The sequence below is a fragment of the Echeneis naucrates genome, chromosome 17, assembly GCF_900963305.1.
Source record: "Echeneis naucrates chromosome 17, fEcheNa1.1, whole genome shotgun sequence".
Classification (NCBI taxonomy): domain Eukaryota; kingdom Metazoa; phylum Chordata; class Actinopteri; order Carangiformes; family Echeneidae; genus Echeneis; species Echeneis naucrates.
In genome coordinates this window covers 6,818,142-6,843,552 of record NC_042527.1, presented here as the reverse complement: position 1 = coordinate 6,843,552, position 25,411 = coordinate 6,818,142, and the positions used below count along the sequence as shown (strand labels likewise).

The 25,411-nt window shown below is 43.9% G+C and overlaps 4 protein-coding genes across 6 annotated transcripts; 2 read left to right on the top strand and 2 right to left on the bottom strand.

Annotated features, from left to right (window-relative positions):
• The first annotated feature begins 1,716 nt into the window (after window positions 1-1,716).
• fzr1b (fizzy/cell division cycle 20 related 1b) lies at window positions 1,717-6,971 on the top strand. Of its 2 annotated transcripts, XM_029524576.1 has the most exons (13): window positions 1,718-2,416; window positions 2,596-2,697; window positions 2,789-2,852; window positions 2,985-3,112; window positions 3,419-3,501; window positions 3,595-3,778; window positions 3,899-3,964; window positions 4,087-4,189; window positions 4,438-4,619; window positions 4,727-4,960; window positions 5,366-5,470; window positions 6,017-6,109; window positions 6,406-6,971. In XM_029524576.1, the coding sequence occupies exons 1-13, from the start codon at window positions 2,339-2,341 to the stop codon at window positions 6,445-6,447; spliced, it is 1,464 nt and encodes a 487-aa protein (XP_029380436.1). In that variant the 5' UTR covers window positions 1,718-2,338; the 3' UTR covers window positions 6,448-6,971. The 2 variants fall into 2 exon arrangements, with proteins under 2 accessions (XP_029380437.1, XP_029380436.1); XM_029524577.1 differs by lacking the exon at window positions 5,366-5,470 and having other exon boundaries at window positions 1,717-2,416.
• A 239-nt stretch (window positions 6,972-7,210) lies between these two features.
• On the bottom strand, window positions 7,211-15,929 carry LOC115057449 (importin-13-like). Its single transcript, XM_029524571.1, has 21 exons — window positions 15,300-15,929; window positions 14,588-14,713; window positions 13,811-14,451; window positions 13,586-13,726; window positions 13,351-13,492; window positions 13,098-13,264; window positions 12,823-12,943; window positions 12,563-12,710; window positions 12,285-12,466; window positions 12,164-12,190; window positions 11,906-12,040; window positions 10,967-11,113; window positions 10,617-10,697; window positions 10,372-10,509; window positions 10,175-10,271; window positions 10,052-10,104; window positions 9,898-9,964; window positions 9,586-9,644; window positions 9,397-9,486; window positions 9,041-9,222; window positions 7,211-8,645 (listed from the first exon to the last, which is right to left on the bottom strand). The coding sequence occupies exons 1-21, from the start codon at window positions 15,366-15,368 to the stop codon at window positions 8,552-8,554; spliced, it is 2,907 nt and encodes a 968-aa protein (XP_029380431.1). The 5' UTR covers window positions 15,369-15,929; the 3' UTR covers window positions 7,211-8,551.
• Window positions 15,930-16,011: 82 nt separating this feature from the next.
• Window positions 16,012-21,320, top strand: LOC115057872 (salivary glue protein Sgs-3-like). The gene is made up of 5 exons (XM_029525102.1): window positions 16,012-16,221; window positions 16,889-17,197; window positions 18,854-19,138; window positions 19,242-19,408; window positions 20,044-21,320. Exons 1-5 carry the CDS (start codon window positions 16,167-16,169, stop codon window positions 20,086-20,088), a joined length of 861 nt encoding a protein of 286 aa, XP_029380962.1. The 5' UTR covers window positions 16,012-16,166; the 3' UTR covers window positions 20,089-21,320.
• Window positions 21,321-21,577: 257 nt separating this feature from the next.
• On the bottom strand, window positions 21,578-23,376 carry mgst3a (microsomal glutathione S-transferase 3a). 2 transcript variants are annotated; one of them, XM_029525174.1, is made up of 6 exons: window positions 23,224-23,376; window positions 22,735-22,861; window positions 22,571-22,644; window positions 22,404-22,461; window positions 22,176-22,248; window positions 21,578-22,086 (listed from the first exon to the last, which is right to left on the bottom strand). In XM_029525174.1, exons 2-6 carry the CDS (start codon window positions 22,849-22,851, stop codon window positions 21,947-21,949), a joined length of 462 nt encoding a protein of 153 aa, XP_029381034.1. In that variant the 5' UTR covers window positions 22,852-22,861; window positions 23,224-23,376; the 3' UTR covers window positions 21,578-21,946. The 2 variants fall into 2 exon arrangements, with proteins under 2 accessions (XP_029381034.1, XP_029381035.1); XM_029525175.1 differs by lacking the exon at window positions 23,224-23,376 and adding an exon at window positions 23,026-23,217.
• Between the last annotated feature and the right edge of the window lie 2,035 nt (window positions 23,377-25,411).

Below are 25,411 nucleotides of genomic sequence, written 5' to 3'. Positions count from 1 at the left end.
CTAAAGATGCCAATGCCTTGCCTCCACTCTACCATGTCCGGCGGCCTCATTAAAACCCTGGCAGCAGCGGACCACTCTTCCTGTCTCTTTCAGTATTTTAAGGGCACAGGAAAAGAGCAGACATGAAAGGGTTCAAAGAGTAGACCTTTATCTGGCTCTTCGCAAAGTGTGCTCTGCGCTGCTGTGTGCAGGTGGATGGAAAATGGAGTATCAGTGAGGGCAAATGTAAGATCTTTATTTACTTTGAAGTCACGCTCAGAGAGGGGCCCTGAGGCAAGCACGTGCTATCAATACTCTCATTCTCAGCACGACACACAGTTATTGACAACAGCACAGATGGCAGACAAATTAATGCAAGAGGTTGCCTGCTAAAAGTTCATGTAAATTCACAGTAAAATCCTGAGATTTTGAGAATTTTTTGAGAGAGTCTGGACAACTATTATACCTACATCTGTATTAGCACTTGAGGTAACGCATGATGAAAGTGCTTCCACGTTGTTTGGGATGCCACAGACCCCAGTAGTCACACACAATAACAGAATAACACAATATAATCATTGCAAAATACATACAATCCATAAAATCTCATTTTATTGTAAGTAAGTACTGAGGTGATTCATCTTCTAGTCCTCTAGACACAGTCTGGACTTGTAGATGATGATGACAAAATATGGAAAGACTTCAGAATTGTTACTGTCCCCAAAATATGGAAATATTTAATGCATTATATACCGGCTAGGGATGAACAAGTGTAAATTTCTTTTGTTTGGTCTGTATAATCTGAAACATGGCAAGAGTTTAAAATCTGAAATCTGAAAAGGGATGTCAGGTAAACATATCTTCATTTGGATCATTAAGTTTAGGGTCATTCTGTTAATGATTATTTTAAATGTCCTATTATTCCATTTCTAACATGCATACACACTGAAAAAAAACCCTTCAGATTATGTGGAAACTAATATATTCTGATTCTGTCTATGGTTTGAAACTGAAAATATTTACATAATTTTGAAGAACATATGGGGAACATTTGCTGGGTTTAGTTCTTGGAAGATTTATAAAAAATGGTTTTACTACCATTTCAGATGTTGAACTTGGAGGTTTTTTATTTTGATTTTATGTCAAAAATATATACACCATCTCTTCATTTACATATCGATTACAAACACACGCAGGCTCACAAGACTGCTTCCTTGAAAACTGTTATTTTTAATTTGTCACTGAAAATTCAACTTCAAATTAAATCTTAATCTCTCAGCACACAGTTTCCATAGTGTATATGCATATACACTTGATAGTATATACATATATATGTAGATACTATGCTACTTATATTTTTAGATTTGGGAATCCTTACACCCCATTCACACTTCTTTTATTTTTACATTCTATCTATATTATAACTCCTATTAATTTAATATGGAGGCTGCATTGAATCGAATTGGCCTTTGGACTGATTTAAGTATTGTGATTCTGATTTGTTCATAGTTGTGAGCGTCTATGTTTCAGTGTCGTTGAAAGCACACAAGCAATTCTTTCTTTCTTTCTGCAAAACTTTCTCCATTCACAGAGCAGAAACGGCAGCCCCGCACTGATTGGTGCGGCAACAGGGCCCCCACGCGGCAAACGCGGGGAACTACCGCAGCGACAGCTCGGCTGCAGGGAGCATTCGCGGCCGGCGGGCGGCGCTGCTGAGCGCGCGCTGCTCCGACAGCTCGGGCCAAACAATTTCTGCTCCAGCTGATTCCGTCGCCATCTTTGTCGCGAACATAAACATCAGCAGCGAGCCGCTTCGGGTCCCGGGAAAACCGCTGTTATTGTGGAAGAAAGCGACAGCAGCAGGCGCCCCCACCACCACCACCACCACCGCCCCCCCCCGCTCCTCCAGCAGAAGATGGCCGCTGCTTTGGCCACCTGAGCCGCCGTGTCAGTCGGGAAGAGGGTCGGTGCGGAGCGGCGGTCTGACGGGGACTCCGCCGCTGTTAAAGAGCTGCTGTGTGTGTGTGTGTGTGTGTGTACGATGCCATGACAACCGTGTGACTGTCATTGGCGCACCGTGACGCTCTTCAGAGGGTTCGCCTCCATATGAGCCCGGTTTGACGCGCTGCTCCGGAAAAGTCTACCTCAGCCAGTGAGCGGGACGCAGGCAGGCTAACAGGCCGTTTGTCGCTGCCCGTGTCTGCGGACGCTCCGTGCGCCTTCCTGCTCTGAGTTTCCGCTCCGTCTCCGCAGAGATGGGGATCCTTTGCGGGTTGCCTCGCCGCCGCACGGAAGTGGAGGTTTAAAGGGGGGCGGGGAGGGCAGCAGAGGGGCCTTACTGCTCGGCAGCCCCGAAGAGATGGACCAAGACTACGAGAGACGGCTGCTCAGGCAAATCAACCACCAGAACCTGCCGGCAGAGGCCCGCCTGTCAAAGGTAACCCCAGAGCTGCTCCCAGGGCTTCACACAGCAGGAGCGAGTCTGTTTGGTATGGGCAGAGGTGGTGCTATTTCAGGGCCCCTAAAAAAGCATCGCCCTGGGCCACCTCTGAGCTTTGATGGGTGTAATCTAGCTGGACCTTTGATGGTTTTACTGCCTCTCTCTGGCTGTCCTAGTGTGTCAGTGCCACCTGCAGTCCTGTCAGTGTGAAGTCAGGGGACCGCTTCATTCCCACCAGAGCTGGAAGCAACTGGAGCATCAACTTCCACTACGCTAATGTGAGCAGAGTGATAGTTTGCCTACTTATGGATTCTTCACAGGTGCAGCTCATGGGATCAGAGATAACGTGGCTTTCCTTTTTCTCCACAGGAGAACTGTCGCTCTCCCAATCAGAACCATAAAGCAAAGGATGCCAGTGCAGACTCTAGCAAAGGTCAGGAATCCTCAGTGGACACATTGATTTGAAATAAGAGCAGTTTGAGCTCCCTTGGAAAGGTTTCCGCTCTAATGTTGTTATTCTACACTTTTTGTGTGTTCATGATCACTTTCACCACGGCTCCTCCAGACACAGTGGCGTATGCCGCTCTGCTGCGGAATGAGTTACTGGGGGCCGGGATAGAGACTGTTCCAGATCCTCATACAGATGATCGGCGGCATGCAGTCCTCTCTCAAGACTCCCACAGCCTTTTTAGGGTAATCATGTATTCAATAATATTAATACCATCATATTAATTCAAAGCAGTGCAATCATAAGTTATGAGAAGAATCAGTAAAACATTTTCTAGAAGCATGCACTTATTGGTAAATATTTAATAACTGTCATTAATAAAGCTAATCCTAATAAAGGAAAACAATCTCTAATTTCCATTAATCCTTTCACATTTCACAATTTAGAAAAAAAAAAAACTTCTAACAAATTGACTCATAGCTGATGTGTGATCAGTTCAGCTATCAGCAGCTTCTTACCATGATCCTGCTTCATGTGTTCATTCTCCACAGTACACTGTGCACACTAAGAGAGTGCCTTTTGATAGCGATAATGAAGTCTCACCATACTCCCTTTCTCCACTTAGTAACAAGAGGTACGATTCATTTCATTTAACAGCAGCTGAGCAGCTCTCCTGCTCAGATTCAGTTTAATTAACATTCTCTGTTTCTTTGTGGTGTTTCATCAGTCACAAGCTGCTCCGTTCCCCTCGTAAACCAGCACGCAAGATCTCCAAGATCCCCTTCAAAGTGCTGGATGCTCCGGAGCTGCAGGATGACTTCTACCTCAACCTGGTAGACTGGTCAGCAGGCAACCTGCTCAGTGTTGGCCTGGGGGCCTGCGTCTATCTGTGGAGTGCCTGCACCAGCCAGGTCAGAGGAGGGCGTTAATTAATTTACAGTTTGATGTTTATTAAGAGACTTTTCTCCTTCTGGAAAGTTTGAATGAAGAAGGCATGTGTAAACATATTCAACTGTGTCTGTCTATAACAGGTGACAAGGCTATGTGACCTTTCAGTGGATGGAGACTCGGTTACGTCAGTTTGTTGGAATGAGAGGGTGAGCTGACAGACCTGACTCTACTGTTTATCTATGTTATGTTATGTTGTGAGCATGTGAATATGTTTTTGCAGAATAGAAAGTATAGCAAAATACAAATATGATTGCTCTGGTTCTATCAGGGAAGTCTGGTCGCTGTTGGAACCCACAAAGGTTATGTTCAGATCTGGGATGCAGCTGGTGGGAGGAAGCTGACCAGTCTGGAGGGTCACTCAGCCCGTGTAGGTCAGTCATAGCTGGAGTGACATGGAATCACACACTGCTAGTTAAAGAATGTTTGAGTTTAGAAAAGGAGAACAAGCGTCATTATTTACGCAATAATGTATCTTTAACAGGAGGCCATTTTACCAAGTAATCCCAAACTCATCACATACGCCATATCCTGTACCACTGAGCAGTGTTATGCCTCATCTAAGGAATACCAGACAGCCAGAGTGAAATATGACTCTCCCCTTTTACCCTTTGTGCCCAAGGTGCCCTGGCATGGAATGGGGAGCAGCTGTCGTCGGGAAGTCGGGACAGAGTGATCCTCCAGCGGGACGTCAGAACCCCCCCATCTGCTGAGAGGAGGCTGCAAGGTCACAGGCAGGAAGTATGTGGTCTGAAATGGTCTCCTGACCATCAGCACCTTGCATCTGGGGGCAATGACAACAAGGTGAGAGAATATAAAACTTCAGATTGACTCGTGGTTTAAACTTAAGTTAACTGGTGTTCATTCAATTTAATATTTGAGCTTCATGCTGCTGTCTGTTGTCTGGACAGTTACTGGTGTGGAATAGCTCGAGCCTACTCCCTGTGCAGCAGTACAGTGACCACCTGGCAGCAGTCAAGGCCATCGCCTGGTCCCCCCACCAACACGGGCTGTTGGCATCAGGGGGTGGCACTGCCGACCGTTGCTTGCGCTTCTGGAACACCCTGACAGGTCAGGCGCTGCAGAGCACAGACACCGGCTCCCAGGTCTGCAACTTGGCATGGTCCAAGCACGCCAACGAACTGGTGAGGAAGCACAAACCCTCTCCCATATCCACACACTCACAAACATACACCACTCCAGAGATACACACTATATGCATAAGTGAAGACTTCTGAGCCAATTCCTGTGTGGATGGGTAGTAGAAAGAATAATGGTAAAAGACTAAATCATCAAAATGTGACACTTAGACTATAGTTATTATGCACTTATGTACAGTAATTTGCAATTCTGTAGAAATTTCTGTACAATAGGAATCTACTGTATGTGAGGGTGCCTGGATAACGTTTTTGCTGGTGCAGTGTCAGATAGGGGGTTCAGCTGTAACTGCTCTACTTCCTGTTTGTAGATGAGGATGAGTTAAAACACGACGACTCCTTCAGTTTAACAGTTGGAACAGAATTGTTTGTATTGACATTTATTCTTTGTAGGTGAGCACTCATGGCTATTCTCAGAACCAGATCCTGGTGTGGAAGTATCCGTCACTAACACAGGTGGCCAAGTTGACAGGACACTCCTATAGAGTGCTATATTTGGTAAGACAACAAGTTTAACTGAGCGGCTTTGCTTGTTCAGTGCTGATATATCTAGATGAGCATCTCACCCCCGTTATTAGTCTGTATCTGGCTGTGGTAGAAGTATTTGGATTCATGTATTCATTCATCTTCAACCACTTATCCATTACCGGGTTGCGGGGGGTGCTGGAGCCAATCCCACCTCACACTGGGTTAGGCGTTAGACAGGTCACCAGGGCCAACACACAGACAGAGACCAACAACCACTCACATTCAGAGTCACCAATCTTTGGACGGTGTGAGGAAACCCACGCAAGCACAGGGAGAAAATGCAAATTCCACACAGAAAGACCCCACACCAAGGAACCGCACCGGTCACCCTCTTATTGTGGGGCAACATCACTAACCACTATGCTGCCATGCTGCCCACTGCATTTATCATCATGTGAAATTACACAGCGCAAAGTAAAATGCACTGCTTACTGACAGACTGACTGTCTATCTCCTAATTGACATGTATAAAAGTTTTTAGCCTTCACCAGTTCTTCTCTTTGTCCTTTTCCTCAGGCCGTGTCACCAGACGGGGAGGCCATTGTCACAGGGGCAGGGGATGAAACACTACGTTTCTGGAATGTCTTCAGTAAGACACGCTGCACCAAGGTACAGTGCGCTTATAATACACAGAGTGTACAGTGTGACACCTTTGTTGTTTTAAGTTACTGAATAATGTCTGGGAAGAAATAGATGTTCGCTCGATTCTCAACACAAGAAACAAAGAAAATCTTCTAAGTCACTTAAAATATTACACAAAATAGTATTAGATCAGAAATCAGAATCAGAAATACCTGATTAATCTCCAGTGGCAATATAATATTAATACTCACTTGCTAGATAAAGGCAGCTGTATATTTGATATAGTTTCTCAAGCACATAGCAAATTTCATTGTTTTCCTCAGGAATCAAAGTCAGTGCTGAACCTCTTCACGAGAATACGGTAGTGAAGGGCCCCTGACAGGACTGGTTCAGGAGGAGCCAACAAAGCTGTGGCTGATGTGCACAATCACTCAGCCACGTTCACAATCTAGCTCTCATCTCAGCACCCTCCTCAACCACCACCACAAACACAGCACTTCTCCAGTCCACTTTTTCTACAGCCTCAGCTTCAAATAACTGCGACTGCCATCCTGTACAATGATGTGACTGATTAAGAAGAAAAATAAGCAGCCTATTGTCAGGACATGTTGTCTGCTTAAAAAAGAGTTTGTGTTGTTTTCCTTTCTGTTGTGGAAGTGGCAAAATTGTTTTACTATATATTATCAGAAGTATACATCTACAAGAGTTCTAAGCTATATCAAGTAATGTCACATTTTTAAAAGGCTCTCCTTTGTAACAGAGAGAAGAAAAAGAAACCTGGCTCGGGCAGGGAGGGTTTCTATATTTTGATAATGTGTGAATATGATGTTCAGCAGTATAAAACAGACGAGAAACAATAAATCTGTGAATACACACAGTTGCTCATGCAGCTGCAAAGAAAGTTCTGTTTATTGGTGTTCTGTTCATGGATCCCATGTGTACACATATCAGAAACAGGCACTATAACGCTTGTCTGTCATTTTATCCTGCTTTGGAACTGACAGTGACATTTTTTTTATTAAAAACATGTTTCACACAGGCCAATTTATCTTCACAACAATCCTCTTATTCTATGGTTTTGCTCTGGTTCATTCCAAGTACCGTGGTTTTTGATAGTCCACTGTCCCCTATTTTGTACCTTTTGGCATGGAGTCGGACTGAGGTTGTTTTTTTTTTTGCCTGTGTGTCAGTGACATCCAGGGCTGGAGGCGTTTTCATGTTGTCTGTCTGTCCTGTAATCGTGAATGTGATACCACAGTAATGCCAGGACAGAAATGCTTCAAAACTGGAGCAAATGTTCGCTTGGACTTGTGAACCTTTCAGATCTTGAAGGTCAAAGGTCACCCTGAATTAACAAAGCATGGTAGTGGCTTTTTTAATGTCTTTGAAAGACTTTCGGCGGGGATTTTTTTTCAGGACAATTTGGCACCTCAAATGGCAGATGACAAAACTTTCTAAGGATAAAGTTGATAAAGTTGATGATGTGATATCATGAGTGATGATATTTAGGTTCACTTGATTTAGATGTAATGATGTACAAAAAAAAAACAAAACAAAAACGATACTCAGACAAGATTATTGGACGCTAAAATTGCTGAACAAGGCCATTTTGTCATAAATATATCCAGTGATGGGACTGGACCTATCCAAGCCCGCAGCACATTCACTTTCGGTTGAATTTGTCACAGAAATCATAAATCATGAAATGAAGTAAATCCAATCCATCCTTTTGTGCTCCATATAACTCCATAGCTTCCAGTGTGATACAGTGGTGATATGATGTGGCTCCTCTGGGTTAGGTTAATAAAGGAAAGATCATTTTCAAGTACGTAAAATATAAACACTTCAACAGGAATGACACACAGATCCATCCCTTCACATGATCAAAGTTGGGACCCAGTTTATTGACTTGCAATTTGATTAACTGAGTGGATTTAATTAACGTAATTCAACTTATTTGCTCTTCAATTCAATTTCAAAAAGGATAAGGTTCTTGGTGACCCATCATACATGATGGACATAAAATGGCTTGAGCTCTGAGTCCCTGTTTCTGGCTCTACCATCAAATGAAATGAGTTGCCAGCTGTTTGACTTAAGCAACAAAATTGTTTTAACTGCATTTTTGCTAAAAAATGTTAATACGTGTATTAACTCAAGTTCATTTATGTTAATCAAATGCTATTAATTCAATTGAAATAACTAAACCTGTCTATTTACCGCCCAGTAAATGCGTCGTCATTTAATTATAAATTAATAAACCTAAAATTTAAACACTTTTATTTAATCCATTCTAAATATTTGCAACATGAGTCTGGAGAGACATGAATGTAAACTGCAACTCAGGCAGAGGCATACAACTGCGAGGCAGTATTTGTGCATACATATATTTTTTTTGATTACTTCATTTTGACCTTTCTCTCGGGGACGGAATGAGAAAGGAAAAGTCAGATGCAGCACTAGCATTTCAGATTAGTACTCTGAGTATCCAGAGCCCTGCAGTCCTCGACAGAGAAGAGAAAACTCCTTCACAATCTCCTTAACACGTCTCTTGTTGCTTTGCTCCCTGGAAGACAGACAAAGATTTTAAAAAAGGGACATTTCTGAGAGAGACTTGTCACAAATATGGGGGAAAACATTTTTGGAAATTTAATAGTTTTAACTATGAACAGCATGATGAAAAAATTATTTTTTTTGCCTGAGAATAGCCTGCAATTCATCCTAAGAACAGTGTTTGTTCGGTTCTGTTTCACTGTCAAACAAGACCTGTGACAAAAGTTTTTTTAGCCACTGAAGGTCCACAATGATCAGTAGCTAAACTGTTAATGAGACAGTAAGCTAAAATGTGCCAAAATTCACAGTAGTGCATGAGGGGAACCAAAAAGTCTAATGATCTATGTTAGTGAATGTTAAATAAATGGATATAGCAGCTTTAAAACAGATAAAAAGGTTTGTTATTACCTTAGAAGCTGCTGACTGAAGGTGTGTTTCTGCTCTGAGGAGACCTGGGCGGAGGGGAATCCTGGGGTCTGTAGTGTTTCTTTCAGCCACTGGGACAACAGAGCTGGACAATGCCTGTTTAGGCTCAGCAGCACCTCAGAGAAATGCTCCGCCAGACTGCGAGGAGAGCCGCCTCCAACAGCCTGAGGCAGGGATAGATACACAGTAGGCTACAATTAGAGGACTGATTTATACAAGAGGAAATGCACTCACTCAGTCTGAGCTACGAGATAATGGTCTAAAAAAAGAGCTGGTGGGTACTCTTCAGTTGTCCATCTGGTTTTCATGCGACCTTCGCAGTCAAAGTTCTAGTTCACCTGCAGTATGGTCTCTGTCAGAAGCTTTCCATCATTCTGCAGCACTTCACCAAGAGACGGCACGTCTTTACTGCGAGGCAGGAGCTCTGTCTGAAGGGTGGAGGGCAGAAATAACAAGAATCTATCAGTTGACTTTAGATAAGCCATAAAGTGTAAATGGAAACCTTACATATGTCTGCCTCCACTTACAAAGAACAGACTGGCGGCTTTCACTGTGGGTGTCTCTGGAAACTTGAGTGACAGAATCCCTGGACAGAACAGGATAAAATTATTATCAAATGTTGAAATCATGTCCAAACAATAAAACAACAGAAACAGCTCAGAGAAGCGCAGTCCTTTGGAGTGAGCTGTTTTTCTGCATTACGAATGAATTGCATTCAGAAGGTTGAACTTTTCAGTAAAATCCATTTTGTGTATGCCAACATTTTCATACTGTGCGTTTACAAATTACATATCTTTCAGAATGAGCAGTAAACAGTGAAAGCATGTCATAATACCCACCACAGTAAAACAGAGCTTTTATGTCAAGCTGCTCAGACAGGTACAAATCTGGCTTCCTCTTAAGAATCTGAGGGTCAAGATCACACAGGTGCTGTGGTGAGGAAAAAGGATCTGATTGCAGATGTGCACAGACAGATGAAATTATTGCACCAACCTGAGCGTGAAGGTGCATAAACGATTCTGCAATATCAGGGTGATCCCGCGGACCTGTAAAATAAATATAAGATGAGCAAGATGAAGCAGTGGCTGAAAACAAATAGAAATTTCGGTGCATTGCCTTGTTGAAATATAGTGAGAGTGGCAGAGGTCAGCATCTCAGTGAGGCTCTTGATGTTGGAAAAGTGATGTTCCTCTCCAGCAAAAATGTGAACCATCTAAAAACACAAAGAGAGAGGATGACATCTGATGCCAACAGCAAGTGAAGAGGCTTTTGTTACAGTGGGGCGGCTAAAGGTCTGATCTGCGGGGGCGTACCTGCCGTGCCAGGTCCAGAGCAGAGGCTTGTGGGAAGGTGCTGTAGATCTGCCCCAGCATCTCACTCAGCTGAGCCACCATGGGCCCAAAATCATGTAGGAGGGTTCGAACTGATTTATCAAATACCCCACACACTGCCTGGAGGGGGGCAAATGGAGCGCTGTGAGTGAGTGAGTGTGAGTCAGATAAATCACATACGCACAGACACACATCGGTATTTCTGCAAGCATTAGAAACCCTCCTACCTCTACTACATCTGAGTCATCGAGCCACTTGCCGAGGATGGTCTGGATCAATGTGAACACTTGTTGTAGCACAACCACAACCTAAAATTATACAAAATGTGAAAATAAAAAAATTGATTGAGCTACCTTTATTGTTATATATAGAAACACAATATATATAAAAATTAACAATTTCAGCACATTCAAACATTTTTCAAAAAGTTCTTATGCCACCATGCTGACCAACAAACAAATATAAGTAAATAATGAGGGAGCAGATGAGGTGAGTTAATGCAGTGGTTGGATATATGAGAGTGAATATAGTCAGTTTAGTAAAGGTTTTGTTTTCTATTATTTTCACCTGAACTTACTGGGTTTTGTGTGCTCTGTGAGGCTGTGAGTCTGGGACTGGCGGCTCCCTCAGAGCCGTCTGCTTGCCTGTTGATGTCCAGAGTGGTAAAGAGGCTGGACAGCATCCCCAGGATGTGGATAATGGACTGTTTATTAGTGGGATCAGGCTGTAGAGGGAGACAAAGTGGTAGGGTTTGATATGAAGCCTTGTAATGACAGTAGCACAGCTGCCAGACCCCTGCCAGCTTGGATAGCAGGATCAGCTGATTAAAATGCATTTCAAATGCACTCGCAGTGCATTATGTTGACCTATGGTGCATTTTGTGTATATCTGTAATAGCCTCATCTGAAATTCTATATTTGTATTCATTTGTATAGGTATGTCAAATAGATAGAGCTGACACAATTAGTGTGCAATATGTGTTAAATCTTAGCGTGCAATTTCATTTAAAGTTAACCTGATATCAGCATTTCCATCAGGTGCTATCTTAAGTACCATTTAAATCTACATATCAAATCCTAACTTGGACTGGATCAGTTACTACTGTTTATTTCATGTATAATTGATTAGAATGAGCCAATTAATCAATAAATGTGAACAAAAAGTGACATAAATATTCATATAAACTGCTAATATTTGAATAGTGATGTGGTAATTATGATCATTAAACAACTACTGCACTCAAACACTATTTCTAGATTCTTACGTCTTTACAAATGTGTCTTTGATGACTTCACTGACCAGCTATACTAACTAACAGGATAGGAAATCTCTGCATCCATTATTTAAAGGGCACTGTTTCCTAACTTTTAGCCAATGTCGTAAACGATGAGTATATATATCCTGGAAATTTGGAGCCAAGTTTCTGGATATGCATTATACACGTGATATAATATTATGGCCTTTTTTTCAGGCGCATGAGCAGCTGCTCCGGTGACTTTGTTTTAATGCACAGTACCTCACGATGGGCCAGTGTGTCCAGCCGCTGGATGTGAGGAGTGATGAGAGAGTGAAGTCTGCCCAGAATCTCATCTACTGGCAGGGCAGACAGGAGGAAACCCAAAGCCTGCATCAGCCACATGCACTGGCTGCTCTGCACACAGACACACAGAGACACACAGGGCGCCTCATACATGATGTCCTCGGGGAGATGGCTGGTGCCTTCATGTTCACAAAGCGAAATGATACTGTGAAAGGTTGATGGCTGTTTACTCACCTTGTGGATTTCTTTCAGCAGGACATCCTGCAGACAAAACACAGTATGTGTGAAAGGACAATAAAAATGCATCAACCAAAAGCATGGTAAGTTTTATCATGATGTGACTCTGCATGTGGACCTGTGACACTGTCAGGATGTCCTGAGCATACGGGCCGAGGTCGTGCCTACACTCCCTGCAAATCCGTTTCAGCGTAGACACACTGGACACAGACAGCTCTGCCTTCGCAAGACCCTGGAGCACCATGGGTAATATGCCTCCAAGCATCACCGGGTGGTCAGCCAGCCACTCTGCAAGGGATCCTGGGAAACAGGGAAAATGTGGTGTCATAGACTGAACGTAAATACCAAACACATCAAAAGGAACATAAAGTAATGGTAAGAGAGAGGTGTACGTACCTATGGTGTACATGACGGTGTCGGCCAGCATTATGTTGCTAATGTTGATTCTGGGAATCAGACCAATAAGACCTGGGATAACATCAGAGTAGTTCACATCTATGGTCTCAGCTATGGACTGGAAACCGAATAAGAGGGCCTCTGTGTCCTGGAGAAGGAGGGGACCGAGAGCAGAGGATGAAACACAACCTCACAGCAGTAAATATAAAGCTCTGCACAAAGAAAGAAAGGATGTGAGATTCAGTTGTTGGTTGCCCTACCTGCCATATAGCTGACTGTTGAGGGTCCATCAGGTGCCTGCCCAGCCTGTCGTAGAGGTTACTGAGCAGTTCTGCCCCCAACATCTCATACACATACATCAGCGTGTCAGAGATGTCCACCCTGTCCAGCAAAGTAGCCAAGGAAACAGCTGTAGCTACCATTTTAGCCACATTAGCAGAAATGTGTTGGCAGCTTTCAGATGGAAAACCTAAAGCTTTTCTTCTAGAATCCATATTCACGGCCTTTTAGATGTTGCCCCACTTCCCTGTCTTACCTGTAAATTCGGAACTGCTCCTTGTCATCAGAAGACCAGGAAGTGTATTCTTCCTGTGAGGGATAGTGGGATTTATGCAGCAGCACGTCCACCAGCTGGAAGTAAACTGGCCTGTAAACCTGCAGGTAAACTGCCTGTTTCTCCTCGTCGAACGACAAGATGTCATCCTGAACACGCAAGGAAAATTCAGAATGAAGATTTTATATGTCTAAATCCTTTGTCAGACACACAAATAGCAGTAACAGGTACACACCTGCAGGGTGTACCAGAAGGTGAGCGTGAGGGAGCTGGTGGTCTCACTGACGGGGTAATGACCAGGGATACCCGTACAGTACAGGATCATGTTGACCAAAGCCAGATACTCCTGCCAGTGATCCACCTGTTCCAACAAAATCCTGTCATACACAAACACAGTGATCCAAATTGAGAAATAAGAACCATGTACGGTTGCCAGGAAATATATGTTGAGGTTGTCAGTCTGTGCCTACCTGGAGTGTGTTTCTCCCATAGCGACAGCGATACGGCAGATACCGTGCGACGTCTCCATGTCCCCGCCCTGAGCCGCTTTCCTCAGCTGGTCATGGAGACCCAGGACTAGAGGCATCAGTTTCACCAGAGCATCAACGTATCTGCACACACATGTTGTGGTTCAACCACCTGGAAATGATGGCAGTGACCTTTTGACCTTGATCGTGACCCAGCATGTTTCTCACCTCTGGCAGTCAGGTTGCGAGATGGCGTTCACTATCGTCTCCACAGCTGTGTCAAAAAGCTCCGGATTGGACAGCTCCGTGAAACAGTCCTGAACCAGTTCGTGGCTCTCCCCTAATGGCACGTCCAGCCTCACCCAGCTGGACAGGCAGCGCAGCACCTTGTCCTTCACCTGGTTCGATGAGTCCTGGCTCTGAAGGAGCTGACGCAGCATAGGACACACAACCTTCCACTCCCCAGCCAAGGCCTCTCTAAGCTGGGTACGGCGAACCTGAGCCAGCCGCCCGCTCTGGAACTCCTCTGGAAGCACAGTGAGGAGCTCCAGCAGTGCCAGGCAGTGTGCGTGGGGGTCCTGAGAAGCCTCTGCAGCAGAGCCACCTTCAGAGTCAGGTCTCTGTGGCTGAAAGGCCCTCACCATGTCTGCCACCGGCTGAGACCAAGCCTGGGGAATCAAATTAAGAGCCATGGAAGCCAGCGCCACACACAGACGAGTCAACACCATTTTGGGCCCCGAGGAGAAGTACAGGATGTGGGAGAGCAGCTGCATCCTGAGGCTCTCATGCTGGTCAGTGGGGAGGTCGCTCCAGTGGTGGGAGATCTTGGTGTGGAGGGTGCTCGCACCAAAAAACTGAACTTCTGGGATCTGCAAAAAAAACAGCCTTACACTCTAACCAGTGAAAGAGGTTCATGTTGGCCTGATCTGAAAAGCACTCTATGGGGCTCTTAACCACAGACCTCTGTGTTCAGCACTATTAGAGATTTGAGAGTGAACTACAGACCTTGTCAGGGCTGAGTAGGGCCCAGCAGAACTGCCATGCCTGCGCAGAGCCCTGAGCTTGGGTCAGCCACTTCTGGGCCACATTCTTCCGCTCCATGTCTGGATCAAAGTACAGCTGGTAGAGCGCCTGCAGGGAGAGAGACCAGCAGATGAAACTAAGTGTAGTAATGACAGGTGGGGAGTGGACACTGGTCAAGGAGCATCAGAGGAGAGGTATCAGTACTCGTATGCGCACATATATTCTTTGTTTTAACTGAGGAGGTGTGGTAAGGACCACAGGCATAAAGACAGCTGAAAAAATGGAACGAATTACTAAAGCTCATTTCTGAGAGAACTGCTTTTAGACAAGCATCGATATTTATGCATGGCCAATTTGTTCGGTTTGAATAGAGTAAAAAAATGTGTTGTCATGACAACTAATCCAAAGCACATGGTGTTAGTTATTATTAGGACAGCATATGCTTATAGCTGGTATCACGTTACAAAAGGTCCAGATTGCCTAATTTCCTTATTTGAAAGTACAATGAACACACGCTTTTCTGTGTGAAGAGGCTGCTGCCGTTTTGTCGTTACTCGACTTTTTAAACCAAATCCCGTCAACTGTGGAGGATGGGTGGATCATCTTGTGCATGCGGGGCAGGGGGTGTTTGGAGCTGGATCTGCAGGCCTGGTTCCGTAAACAGGTCTTTTGCTGAAATTGACAACTAACTCACCGACTCCACATTGTCCACCGTTAACTCCAACTCCCCCGGGCCGTCTCCCGGATTGGTCGGAGGCTCCATCTGGCTCAGCACGGAACGGATGTTTTTTTTTTTTTTTCGGCTGCTGGTCCTTTAGAAATAAGAGCCCTCTCGGTATGAAGCGGTGGTCAGAAGGAGTGATCGCTGTCCTCTACAGTGTGTCCCGGCAGACGGACAGAGGACGCAGCGGCCCGTTCAGCTGTCCACACAGCGCACATGTGGGGTCGGATCGGTGGTGACGGCACGCTGACCCCCCCCAGCCGGACACAAAAGTTGTTGTCTCACACTTAGCGTGCGCAAAACACTCACACCTGTTCACTTCTACAACACTTTCTGCGCACACAACCCCCCCCCCCCACACACACACACACACACAGAGCTGAGACAAACTTGGCCACGGTTGTGTGTGCGTGCGTGTGTGTGTGTTACAGCGCTCCACAACTGGCGCTTCTGACGCACCGGCGCCGGATTGGAGCAGCTGGGCGGCAGCGGCGGATCGCCGGCGAGGTTCAGGTGGGGGGGGGCTGGATGCAGGACTGAGCGGCTGCCGGTGGAAAAACACGGAGACGGAAGGTGGAGCGTGAGTGAAGTCGGCGACTCTTACTTTTTCTTTGGAGAACAGCCGCCTGCCCTCGCTCCCCCCCCCCACCTCCCCGCGGCCCCACCCCGGCTCCTCTTTCTGCCCCGCTCCCTCTGGATATTTATAGCACCGGTGATGAGCTCCGTCAAATCACGTAACGGAAACAGGCTGGGAGCTGCAGAGCAGAGCGGCAGAGGAGGCAGAGGAGGCTCCGACTCACAGTGATCCGCAGCAGGGAGGCCCAGGAGGTGAAATTAGAAATGAATCTGGTGTTTTTCCTGTTGGGGGTCCTTACCAGCTCAGCGCAGACTAAAGGTGAGGTGCCATCCTCATCCCCGGTGTGTGTGTGTGTGTGTGTGTGTTTGATATCCTGCTGACGTGAGCTGGGCTCGTTATCGATTCAGCACATGACGGCCTTGTTTGTTTAAAGATCGTATAGAAAGTTGGAAACTGGCTCTATTTGATCATCATCATCATCATTATTATTTATTGTTTGATTGATTTATCAGCTCCAGGCGGATGTGCGCAGATAATTTGGATCAACAGAGATGATCATTTCTTTGTCGCAGGAACTCATTTTATTGACTGGTGACGTCAGATTGCTGTTTTTATCCATTTTAACGTTTCGTATTTTCAATTTACAGGCTTATCAGCGTGCCTCGTTCTCATAATTAACTCATTTCGTATGATTCTTTCCAGTCAGCGCCAAAATACAAAAAAGGCAACTGTACCAACACAACATACCAGAAGCCTGCATTATGGTATTCAATTAATCGATTCAATCGACTCATTTCCCGAGTAAAAATACCAAATCCAGTTTTCCAATACAAAATCCAGTTTTGGATTTTATATTTTGATATTTCACTTGAACTTTCACTCCCACTTTCTAGACACTAAAAGAAACAATTCTCTAGATAAAAAAAAAAAAACATCATCAAATTCATCTTTATTCCTACAGTGTGACTTATATTTTCTTTTACAGGTCAGAGTGTTGCTTTGTCCCCTGTCCTCACACTACCTGACCTCCCTCACCATCCTGGCACCTCAGCATCTCCTGATGTGACGGAGGATCCTGGGAATATGGTCCCAAAGTGGACGCATAATCGTGCAGGCAGGAATGAAACCTCAACTGAAACCACAACCGGCACCAAGACAGAGGGAACAGTCCTTGCAGAGAATGTGACAAATGCAGATTTCAAAAACCGCTTGTTGAGCACAAGCTCTACGGCGACGACAGCTCCAAGCACAGATGCACCTCTTACCATGACCCCTCACACCGGTCCTTCTTCAGGTAACCAAGGACAACCTGCATACTTTTATGTTTCTATGTCTCTTTAGAAGTCTAAGCCTGTATGAGATGCAGTTATTGACACCAAAATTATGATCATCTTTTCATCCACAATTCTATAACACAGCATCTATAATTTTCCTGGCCCTTATGTTTATTTTGTCCAGAGTGGACTCTTAAAATAAAACTACCCACACACTAAATGCTGGCTGTTTGCAAACACAAACTCCTTCTCCAGACTCAGCTCCATTGCCAGCAGCGTTTCAGGATGGTAGACCTTCCCTGACCCCCACATGCCTTCACTGAGATTCAGAAGGTGTGTCGTAACCTTATTAAAGAGATTCCCTTTTATAGATCAGTTAAATATAACCCCCTCAGCTGATGTCATGTTTCCTCTTTGAGAAGCGCAGGAATAACAAACAATATGACACACCATTATAGAGATCACACCTTTGTCCCAACATTAGCAGTCACAGTCACCTTCCCTCACTCTGTAGGGTGATATAAAGGTTGTTACTTCCAAAGCCACAACTCACATCGCTGCTACTTGCATGTCCTTTTATATTTAATGCAGAATGTGGATGCTTTTGTATTTTCGCTTTCTGACCAACAAAGTTCACCAGTCTGACCTACGTTGTGTTGATTGAACCATATGCTAATTTCAGAGGCTTCAAATACTGTATTTATTCTCACTTAATCATTTATTGTACAAAATATCAGCAAACTGGGAAAATAGCCAAGTCACTTATTTTTGCTTACTGTAGTTGGAGGCAGTGCTTTCTATTTGCTTGTTAACACAACTCTATCTGTCGACTGACCGGTTCATCTCTAAATTTCTAAATTTTTTTAGTTTATAATATTTTTGCATGTCATGTTCAAATTTTCATAAATGTGGATATGACGTGGAGAAAATAAGGCAGATTCAGTATTTTTACTGAAAATGCATATAGGACCTAAATATTGAATATCTATCTCCTTAATAACAAATGATGATCAACACTACTCCTGAGCAAACCATTCTGGCCTACCCAGAGTTTAAAATTATAAAAAAAAAAAAAGAAGCATAATTGCACAGTAGCACCCAAAATCTGTTCTATGCCAAGATGTAAACATGTTTATTTCTGCTGTCTGTGGGGTATAACTCAATTTTAGACTCCGTCTCAAGTGGTCATTCAAGGAACTTCAGGGCCACTTGCATTTTGGCTTGTTGACTGTTTTTCAGCACTAGAGGTTGAAGCTTGGTCACAAGATACACAATTTAGGCTGGAAAAAGTTGTTCTCTGTTAGAAAGACTAAATATAACGTTGTAAGGATAACCATGGTTTGAGCTTGAGCCTTAAACCTTCGACCAGAAAGATTCGTAAAAGACTGAGGGGGAAGTTTGAATGTGCAGGTTCACTACTGGTTGACTGGAAATAAATCGCAGCTTTGGCTTTGAACACATCCTCAGCACTATCAGGCAAAACATTGTGGGCTGTAGCTTTAACATCAGTCATGCGATCTGCTTTAATGAGGATGTACTGTATTGTAGCAGATACCCCTGGCAGCCATGTGTATTTGTGTGTGTGTGTGTGTGTGTTTGTATAGTGCATTTCCTTTGAAGAATTCTCTGTACTGTTTTGAACTGACACAGCCTGACCCTAACATCCCTACTTTCAGCTGCTGCAGGACGCCTTTCATCCACACCACCTCCACAGAGCGCCACCCCCCAAAATCACATCTCAACCGCTGAAAACAGAACGTTACAGACCACGGACACCCCCACTTCCACCTTTTCATCTCAACCAGCCCACACATTGCAGGATGGAAGCTCCACCGCTCTGGCCTTCAGCACCCAACCGCAGCCTGAATCCCCCACCACAGAGCATCCTTCAAGAACAGCTCCAAGCTCCACTAGGCTGACGCACCAGGAGGTCCCATCTGAGCTCAATGTCGGTGATGAAGGTAAGGTGACAGACAGTTGAGATGGAGGGCATGTGTTACAGTAGAAGGCCAACTGGTCCTAAAAATATGTTTCATTATGTCTGTCAATTTCTGCATCATGTAGATACCAAAGGACATCAGTACCACCCAAGCTCCCCTCTGGACCCCCTGCTGGCTGGTCTGCTGTCAGTGTTCATTGTCACCACTGCTATTATCTTTGTCGTACTCTTCCTCAAGTTGCGCCAGCGTACCAACCAGCCGGAGTTTCATCGGCTGCAGGATCTCCCCATGGTATAGCTTTCTGTGCAAGCATCACAGTCGGTACACCCAGTACACACAAAATGCCTGTATCACGAGGATCAGCCTGGGAAGACTGGTCAGGGTCTATAAAGGACTTTAAAGGAACCAAACATAAAGCCGCCGCTACAACGTGGGGTAGGACGTTTGAGACAAGAGGCTGCTTACACTGCAAGAAGGCTCAAACTCACTGTGCATGCGTATCATGGGAAATGTGGGATGTAGCTTTACACATCCTAAAAGTCAGGATATCAAAGTCACTCAAGAACGTTCTTTGTTTCTTCCCAGCTTATTGTAGATTATCTAAAATGTATAGGTATTTTTGTTGAGTTAAAAAAAATACATGAAATACAAGAAAATTAGAGACATTACCTCTCCTCCCCTCTCTCTGTCACCAGTTTAGGTAGTCTATAGATGGTCAGAGGCTACATAGATACACTACAACTGAAGAACTAGTAAATCTCATATTTTCGGCCTTTCAGATGTATTAAAGAATACAACATGTACTCTATATAGCACAGTATATATCTAATATGCTATATGCCTTCGTAGCTCAAAACTCAAGTGTTATTTGGGAGTTCAACATAAATTACGTGTTTCATAACCACTGCACTCCTCTACATGTCCAGGATGATCTCATGGAGGACACGCCGCTGTCCAGATACACCTACTGATGGAAGCGTCCAAAGGCAGTTCAACCTCATATAGGCCGCAGCAGCAGAGCAGACACCAAAAGAAGACCAGTGTGGATGTGAGCTCAGCGTTTGGCCAATTCAGCTTTATCTCTGCTGATGAGTTTCCCCTTGTGACTGTTTTGGGTCAGTGATAAAAATGTTTCTGTCGCTTTGTCAGAAGGATTCTTATAGAATCTTTTAAACAAGACGTTTTTTGTGTCACTTCAGCTTTTTCCCCACATTCCCTTTAATGGTTCAGGGGTCTCCAGTTTAGTGGGAACCTTAGGTCCCTAACAGGACTCCACATGTATGCACAGCACTTTAATGTGGCACCATCGTTCACAGTGCCCTCTAGGGGACATATGAGGTAATGTGGATCAAGGTTGCATCAAGTCCCCCAATGTAATTTAAATGACAACCTCAGGTTATCCAGCAAGAGATAGAGAGGGAGCAACAAAGACAAAAGAGGAGATAAAGTGCTCTGAGAAAAGGAAAAGCTGCCAGCATGAACAAATCAGCAAAGGAAGATGAAATGATCCCTCAGGCGACCAAACGTTAGTGAAGTGCACTTCCAAACCATGTTGCCCAGTTGTTGTCTTAAAGCTGAGATCTTGTAGAAAATCTACGCAAAAAATTTAAAGCAGCACTCATAAAGCCATAGCCGAAAAAAAGATGCCAGTTCTTATGGTAAATGCCTGTCATCATTCAAGTGTTCAAATATATTAAAGTCAAAACAAATGATACCTGGCAAATAATTGTTGTCGCAGCTTTTTCTTGTGTAGTTAAATGTTCAATGGAACTGGTTTCACTATAGTCTGATGCTGGTATATAAAACTTGACTTTTTTCATTTTATTGTTAAAGATGACAATTTGACCACTAATGCACACTTGAGAAGACCCCGCTACATTAAATATGACTTTGTAGGAGTCAATCGTAAAAAGGTAAAAACTATTGTTCAGCGTGTACATGTTTATAGATGTAATTTTTTTGCACACAATAGTTCAGCAGTTGAAATACGTAGCATCAGGGAAGTTTTGGGTTTTTTTTTTTTTTTTTTTGCTCTTCTATATCTGTACATTAGCACATGATGCAGATATGTTCGATCTTTTACTATTTTTACCCAGTGTTTCTTTACAGTTAAGTGCCAAAAAGTGATGTTATATAATATGCCATTGAAATGCAGATTTTACTGATTTCAGGACTGTTTCCTGTTTCATAATAAAAGAGAAGGCACTGAAAAGCTGCAGTTTTTTCCTGGGTGAAATGTTTTTTGAGGCATTATGTTTCAGCATTGGGGCTGGATTAAAGCTGCTTTTGTCCTGTCAAACATGATGGATACTGTGGACTGCAAACAAATACTCAGCATGTAAGAAGAAAAACACTCCCTTAAACACACCCCACCATTACTAAAGGTTTAAATCAACATCCTATTCAACTCCTACAAAAAAAAAAAGTAAATTAAAAAAAAACAAAAAAAAAACAGCACAATTATTTTCTAAAAATCAATGTTCGATATTTATTTCACTTTCCAATATGTGAGATAAAGAAAAATAATTACATTACTTTCATCTCAAAACACGGTATGAAAAGTGGCCACTTCACTGAAATTTGAACATTGGGGAGCTGGTGAATTCATCAAGACTAACTGGCAGATCTTGCATGTAGCAGGAGTGCTGGCCAGTGAATGCACCACATTCATTATCCTTAATGATGCATTTCCACTCAGGAAGAACCAGTTAGGTCACTTGTCACTATGAACTTCATATATGATTTACTAAAAAGGTTAGCACACAAACTTCAACTTATGTAGTTAATATAGAGTGGTCTTGTCTGCACGAGCGTAGGACTTGGTCCTCTTTAGCAAGAGTTCACTGGACGGAAGGGTCCCATCCGTGGTCCGGTCCAGCCCAACAGATGGCGGCCATAGCTGGCAGTGGTCAAAATCATCCCAAGCAAAGCTATGTTTCCAAACGCTCCCCGCATTCTCTTCTTTGGATCTGATAGGGATTAATAAAAATATCTTTCAGTTTTCCTCTCCAAGAAAAATAACCCTTAATGAAACAAGAATGGCGCAGTATTTTCCCACCTCCTGTTGAGTACCCATGGGCATACACCTCTCTGCTAATAATCCATACAGCTCCAAATCCACTGGCGAGACGCTATAACACACCCACGGTCAAGTCAGATTAAACAAGTATTTACAAAAATGGCGGACATTCCTTCCAAAAATCCCTAAATGCAATGGTCCTATCATAGTTATCAACCCGCTTCAGTGTGTCTGAGTGACACAGCAAAAAAAAAAAACATTACTCACAGGACAATGCAAGCCACCAACAGCCAGGCAGAAAAGGAAGGCGGGATAGAGCTCTAGGCTGATGGGAGGCAATCAGAGCAGGTTAAACGTTAACCTCCTCCTTTTGCACAGTCCCTACAAATCATGACATCACATCGCAACACCAGAGCATATAAATCAGTACATACGTGTTCTGGTGGGCACGCTGGATGCAGTTGAAAATCTGGCCATTTTCTGGATCATCACTGTACATCTGAGGATACTGCAAAGCAAGGCAGCTTCATTTCAACGGAGGTCAATACAAGTCAGAAAGCGGGCATGAAACAGTGCCGCCCTGAGCCACTGTGCTCACCTTAATATTGTACTTCTTGCGAGCTTTGCCAACCTTGAGGGCCAGATGTCCAATCATGAACATACTGGCAACACCTGTGAGCACCACGTAGCCATACTCCTTGGAGAGGACAACCATCCTGACAGGCCTGCACCAGGAAATACAAATCCAATACAGCTGCTCATTGACAGGCAACAACCAGTTCTCCCTTTACAAAAAAAAAAAAAAAAACAAAAAACACAACAACAACAACTTTCCATGCTGTAAAGGAAAACACAAAAGCCTATTTCCCCGGGCGGATGAATACTTAACCTCCTGCTGTTTGTCTACACGCGTCGATAATCGTGTAGAAATATGTTCAGGGTGAGAAAATGTCATAAACGCGACAGAGTTAAACAGGGACGCCTTCGAAAACGAAAGGTCAGATTAGGATTCAGGATCCCCGCCACCCCGTTGTTAGAGGACGGGAGGTGTAGCCGCAGCACTTTGCAGGGGAAATGCGTCTGTTACCTGAGCGGAGAGGAGCGCGGATCAGTCCGGTGGAATCAGGAAGACGAGCACGGGCTGTTATCCCGACGCTTCCGCGTGCGTCGGTGGTTACGTTGGGTCAGACCCGGGAAGGGCGTGTTGGTGATCTCCGCCTCTGATGAGACGAACGGCAGCTTCACCTCTGTCACAGTTAATCCTGAGCTGCCCTCTTATAATATCGACTCAGTTAAATAAACAAATCAAACGAGTCCACACAAGATAAATATATATATGTATATATTTTTACTTTTATTTAGTTTTATTTTTAGTTACTCCAACATGGCGTTGGACTAACTTCCAATTTTCAGAGGTGATATTTACTAGTTCACTCAAATTCTGTACCGAACTACAGATTTTTCAGTTAGTTGTACTTTGCTTGAGTATTTTTTATTTTAAGCTACTTCATGACACCTCAAAGGCAAATGTTATATTTTGTCTTTACCCCACGACTAATCCTGACAGCTTCAGGCACTTTGCTGCTTTTCAGATTCAGACTGCTCACAAAGACCTCTAGTCAAGTTATTAAGTCATACACTGTTAAAGGTTGAACATAAACCAATTTTAAAATGTCAAAATTAGGTCCACTTGGACAGGCAACACCGTTGATGGTGCAAACGGTAATGATGCTGTCTGGTGAGTAGACTACATTAACTTCTGATACTTAAAGCAGGCATAACACTCATCTTATAGAAATAGTTGTTGCAAGAACACGACATTATTTAGTTTTAGTGATCTGAAGGCAGACAAGTTAAGAACTGGCAGAACAATAAAGAAATATTTCTCTGTCCTGTAGGAGCAAAAGCTGATTCTCTTACAGGAAGCTTATTTCCCATAGGGGAAAATGAGAAATGCATTGTCTCAAAATAGGGCCCCAATGCAGAGGGTCACGTAATCACATGTGGGGTGGTTACCACCAGAGCAAGTTCTCGGTAAGGCATCCATTTTTTAATGACAGTGCCAAATTTTACTGACTGCTTTGTTAAGTCTCAGACTAGGTGGTGACAGTTGGAAGCAAGTTTCACCCAGCTAATGTACAATGACAGTTTTGTGTATATAATTGTCGGTGAATCAGACAGTAAGTATGCAGTTATGGTAAGACTGCATGATCAGACATGCTGAAGGTAACAGGAGAAAAAACGTGATAGAGGATGAAATGAAAGTGTAAATTAAAGTATAGCAGGGGTCATATTAACAGTCTCCAAAAAATAATTGCGATTAATGTGAATAGTTCCAAGATTCAGCTCAAGTAAAGAGAGCATACAAGGTGATTGTTGCATCCCTGCTCACTTGACAAAACATTAGCAAATGTTCGTCACTAGATGTCCTCATAAAGTCACTGAATGGCAGTGACTTCTAACAGCTGTGTGGATTAGTTCAGTCCATGGGATGGCAAGTGTGAAACAGCATTAGGTTATCTCTGCCTGGCGGCCTCCTGCTCTCTGCCTTTTTTTTTTTTTTTTTTAACATCAGAGAGTACAGGAGGAGGCTAGGCTTTGTCGTATGGATGTTTGCGTGTGTGTGGTCACCGTGCAGCTGGTTGTTGCCCATCAGCTCCAGGTAGCTCTCTTTCACAGACTGTCAGCAGCACATCTGTCCTCCTCCTCCTCCATCATGGTGAGTCTGATTCAACACTTCAACACCTACACAGGGAACCAAGAATAGACTCTGGACTCTTACTGAGACTGGAGAGATGAGGATAACAACTGCTGCCTAAGACCACCCTATCCCAGCTCATCTTGTCCCATCGTGTGCTGGCTGTGTGCTGGGTGGAGTTTGGATTGTGGGAGGTGGGGGCCAGTTGCCTATGGCTGATGGATCAGTTGCTATTGTGGGATTCGCATAGCACATATATGACTGAGTGGTGTTGATAGGCTGTTCGCTCAACACAGCGTTATAACTGCCTCACTCTCCGATTGCAAAAGCCTCAATCCCCCTAAGTGATGTGATCACAGAGAATATTCCTCCCAGGTGTCAGGTGCACTACCTCCACACAGACACACAAACACCTGAGCCGCTGAGCTAATGAAAATATGTAACAAACATTCAGGGCCACGAATGAGATGATTACAGGGTGCACACCTATCTATTTTTCATCTTATATTGATGCAGCTTCCTCTCACGCTCACACACACACACACACACCTGCACCTCCTTATAGATCCAGCCGTGT